The sequence below is a fragment of the Oryx dammah genome, unplaced genomic scaffold (genome assembly GCF_014754425.2).
Source record: "Oryx dammah isolate SB20612 unplaced genomic scaffold, SCBI_Odam_1.1 HiC_scaffold_4, whole genome shotgun sequence".
Classification (NCBI taxonomy): Eukaryota; Metazoa; Chordata; class Mammalia; order Artiodactyla; family Bovidae; genus Oryx; species Oryx dammah.
The window spans coordinates 88582968-88587131 of NW_024070188.1; the positions used below are offsets into that span (position 1 = coordinate 88582968).

The following is a 4164-nucleotide window of genomic DNA, read 5'->3' on the forward strand; positions in this document are numbered from 1 at the left end:
CCTGCTCCCCGGTGACTCCGCCCCAGGCCCGCTCCCCGGGTGACTCCACCTCAGTTCCCCGCTCCCCGGGTGGAGCCCTGAGGCCTCTCCTTCCTCCCGCAGAGCTACCTTCCGGTGCCCCGCAAGCAGCTCTGCCCGAACAGGCCCGTGACCCTGGCCTCTCTCCTGAGCTGTCCCCAGGCCACCATTAGCCCCGCTCGGCTCCTGTCTATAGCCTGACTCTGCAGGTGCCTGCACCGCTCCTGCCCTGGTGGGATCTATACCCCTGTCTACCAAGGTCTGGGGGGAGGTGTGCAGACTTGGGTGGTCACATCCCTTGGCGCCACGGGTTTCCCACGGGAAGTGCTGGCCACTGACAAGGTTGTTCTCTCCACCAGGAATGGTGACAAGACCATCGTGCTCAGCAACGGTCAGCGGGAGATCCACACGGCCCAGTTCAAGAGGAGGGAGTACCCCGACGGCTCCACCAAGACTGTGTACCGTGACGGCCACCAGGAGACCAAGGACGCCTCCGGGAGGGTCAAGGTTAGGGATGAGGCTGGAAACATCATCCTGGACAGCAAGTAGCTTCTCCTTCACAACTAGCCTTACCTGTGACCTTCCAATATCACCTTGAATTTCCAACCTTACCTGTGAACTTCCAACATTACTGTGACCTTCCAACCTTACCTGTGAGCTTCCAACATTACTGTGACCTTCCAGCCTTACCTGTGAACTTCCAACATTGCTTGTGACTTTCCAACTTATGTGTAACCTTCCAACTACATTATTTACTAAAAAAAGAAACAACTAATATTTGTGGCCCTAAATGATGAAAACCCATGTAAAACTTGAGGACTACCCAAGTCATCCAGAAATTATAAAGGAAGAGACAGCCTGTTTCCCGGGCTTCTGGTTCGGAAAAGTGACTGCATCAGCACTAGGCCAGCCAGAGAACAGGAAGCTCCCAGACAATGACGCCAGGGCCCCGGCCAGACCCCTTCCTCTCTGCCCACCACAAGAACCAGCTCTACATGTGACGGGCAGCCTTCCCTGGGCCCTGGGCGCCTCTGCCTCTGCCTGCAGCTGGCCCCTGGTCCTCTCCTCCTGAATTACACCAGCTTAGCCTGACCATCCCATCCATTTTCCTCAGGGCACCAGTTCACGCCAGTACAGGAGCGCCCACAGGGAGCCCGACCCAGGGTCTGAGTGACCTGGCCTCATGCCCACCGCTGCGTGGGTCGTAAGCCACCTCCTGAAACTCTGCATTTTAAAATCTCACAGTCAAGGCAATGAGAGTTGCCCCTTTTATTGTTTCGTAGGCGGCCTAGAAAATAAGACACAAACTGGCATTTAACTGATTTTTATACTAAAATAGAGAGTCCCAAAATACAAGAAAGGAATAATTTCCTGAGAAATCTTATGATGAGATGTTTGTATGTGCCCATGTCTTCATGTAACAGAAGTGAAGTATCGTGTTAGTGCCTGGGATCATTTCAGTCCTAAAGTCTATGGGGCACACACCACGGTAGCCTCAGTGGTTGGGTGAGGCTTTTTGAAGTAACTCAAGAGTATTGTGTGGTCTTGGCTTTGATTTGAAAATCAAAGCATTCTATTGCAATCACACTGGATGGGGCCTTTTCCACCCAGGAGGCAGATACCACGAGGTGAGGTCATTTGTCAGATGTAACAGACCAAACCAACCCACTGCTAAAAAGCCGAAAGTACAAAAAGTGAAAGTGTTAGCTGTTCAGCCTTATCCTACTCTTTGTGGCCCCACGGACTGGCCCACCAGGCTCCTCTGTCCATGGGATTCTCCATGCAAGAGTACTGACGTGAGTTGCTGTTCCCAGTGGATCTTCCCAACCCAGGGATTGAACCCAGGTCTCCTGCACTGCAGACAGGTTCTTTACCTTCTGATCACCACCAGGGAAAAGCCAGAAATGGACTTACTCATTGCTTTGACTATTTTGAGTTGGCTCATCCTGGAAATTTTCATTAAAGCAAACAAAACAAAACACCGCTCTACCGAGTTAAAGGACTTCTGGCTGTTTGTGGAGATCAGGGGAAGAAAGTAATATACAATTTTGTGGATAAACTGTGTTCAAACACCAGATAATCTGCCGAACGGGCAGAATGCTTCCCAACAGCCACGCGTGTGAGATCGCGGGTCACAATAAGACAGGTCGCCCAGAAGGCCGGTATGTGATGTGTGTTCTGGTATGCTGCATGTCAGAACAAGCTTATGAACCATTTCCTTCTGATTCCCAAAATCTAGAACGCACTTTTAAATCTGGGCTTCCCTAGTGGCTCAGTGTCTGCCCGTCGAGGCAGGAGACTCGGGTTCCATTCCTGGGGCAGGAAGATCCCCTGGAGAAGGGAATGACTACCCACTCCAGTATTCTTGCCTGGAGAATTCCATGCACAGAGGAGTCCGGTGGGTCATAGAGTTGCAGAGTCGGACGTGACTGAAGCGACGTAGCATGCATGCATGCACCGATCCATATACCTGCAGCAGTCTGCAGCAAGCTGAGTTGGCTGGAAGGGCATCGACAGCCTCACAGCACAGGGTTGACGGGCATGTAGGGAAACCGGGAGGAGCCAGCCACGGGCTCCAGAGGGGGCTTGAAGGAGGAGCCAGGCTTCTCCACCCAGGCGGGTTCTCTGTGGTCCTGGGAAAGGCAGCCCACTAGTCTCCAGCTCATCCTGCCTGAACCTGTGGCCTGCATGTCGCAGGGGTGTGGTGAGTGTGGGAACGAGGGTCAGCAGCAGAGCCGTCCCCTCCATGGCTAACCCGGGAGGAGGCTGCCTCAGGAATGCACGCTTCCCAAGGCCCCTCTTCCATGTGGAGCCCTCAAGGAAAAGGTGCGTGTTCAGAGCGAGGCTCTGGGCTTCCCGAAACCCTGGACCGGCTGCTCCTCCTGGCTCCCCCGCTCCTCGCTCACCGCAGCCCACCCTGAGCACCCCCCACCCCACCCAGGGACAGTCCCCTCCCTTGGGACCTGCCGCATCTTCACCCCCCGCTGCTCTCCTTCAGAGCCCAGCGCGGGCGCCCTGGGTCCAGCCTCCACGTCCCAGGAGGGCGGAGCCCTGCAGGAACACGGGAGCCCCGCCCCTCTGCCTGAGGCCCTCCCCCCGCACTGAGAAACACAGGTGTCCCTGCCCGTGGCCAGGTGAGTCTGCGTCACTTACACGGTCCAATACACGGTCCTGCTGCGGTCCCCTGATGGATTCCAGGGAAGGGTGGAGGGCTGGTGGTGGGCACTTCAACTGTTTCCTGTTCGGGCGGGACATCAGCTTCTCCGCATCTCAGGAGCAGGGGGGCGGGGCGGGGCGGCTCAGCTAACACCTCCGGCCTGGTCCTCCCCGCGGGGAGCTGAGAAGCCCAGCCCAGCATCCTCCCTCGCCTCCACGGCCGCTGTGTCAGCAGCCAGCCTGCAGGTGGACCGTGGCTGGGAACAGGAAGAGGGCGAGGCGTGAGGACACGAGCGGGCAGAGGACCCCGCGCGGCCGCGGGGGCAGCAGTGGTCAACTGTGCGCGCACCGGCCCGGGCTCTGACCCCCGAGCCCCCGCGGCCTCCCCACCTGTGGTCCAGAGGTGGTGGGAGCATGCCCGCAGGGGCTCTGCTCCGGGGAGTCTGGCAGGTGGACGTCCCCCGCAGCCCAGAATGACCTCGGTGTCACGGGAAGAAACCCCTTCGTTCCTCATTCCTTCTAGAAGATCCTGATCCTGATTTCCTGTTCCCTCTCTGCTGGTTCCCTCTAAGCCCAAGTCAGTCCAGTTTCGAAACGAAAGAAGAACCTTGCCTTTCAGCTGTAAGACTCTCCCAGGCCCCGGAGGACTCTCAGAACCAAAGATCCCAGTCTGTTTCCCCGACTCTGTGACTGACAGTTTTTGCAGTTGCTCGGTCACCGGTCCCAGGGTTGGAGAGCAGGCCTGGGCCTCCTCAGTCTGCGTCCACTTCCCTCTCTGGGTTGCCCGCTCCTTTGGTGTGTTGTTTTGGGGGTATGAGGCCAAAAAGAACCCCCGACATCCCCGGCCCAGGTTTCCTGGGTCCTTGGTGGGCTGCCTCCTTCCCACCTTTCAGGGGCTCCCCTGCCCGACATGCATGCTCTGCTCAAGGTTTGCAGATGTCTGTCGTGAAGGAACAGGGAAATGCATGCCTCCTCCCTCTTTGGGGAGTG

The 4164-nt window shown here is 57.0% G+C and overlaps 1 protein-coding gene across 1 annotated transcript in view; it reads left to right on the plus strand.

The window, feature by feature from the left end:
* Window positions 1-795, plus strand: part of LOC120862688 (centromere protein J-like) — a 19447-nt gene extending 18652 nt beyond the window's left edge. Inside the window, exon 9 of the mRNA XM_040238762.1 lies at window positions 378-795. Coding sequence (XP_040094696.1) covers window positions 378-567 — 190 coding nt within the window. The 3' untranslated portion in view covers window positions 568-795. The remainder of the gene's footprint in view (window positions 1-377) is intronic.
* The last annotated feature ends 3369 nt before the right edge of the window (window positions 796-4164 follow it).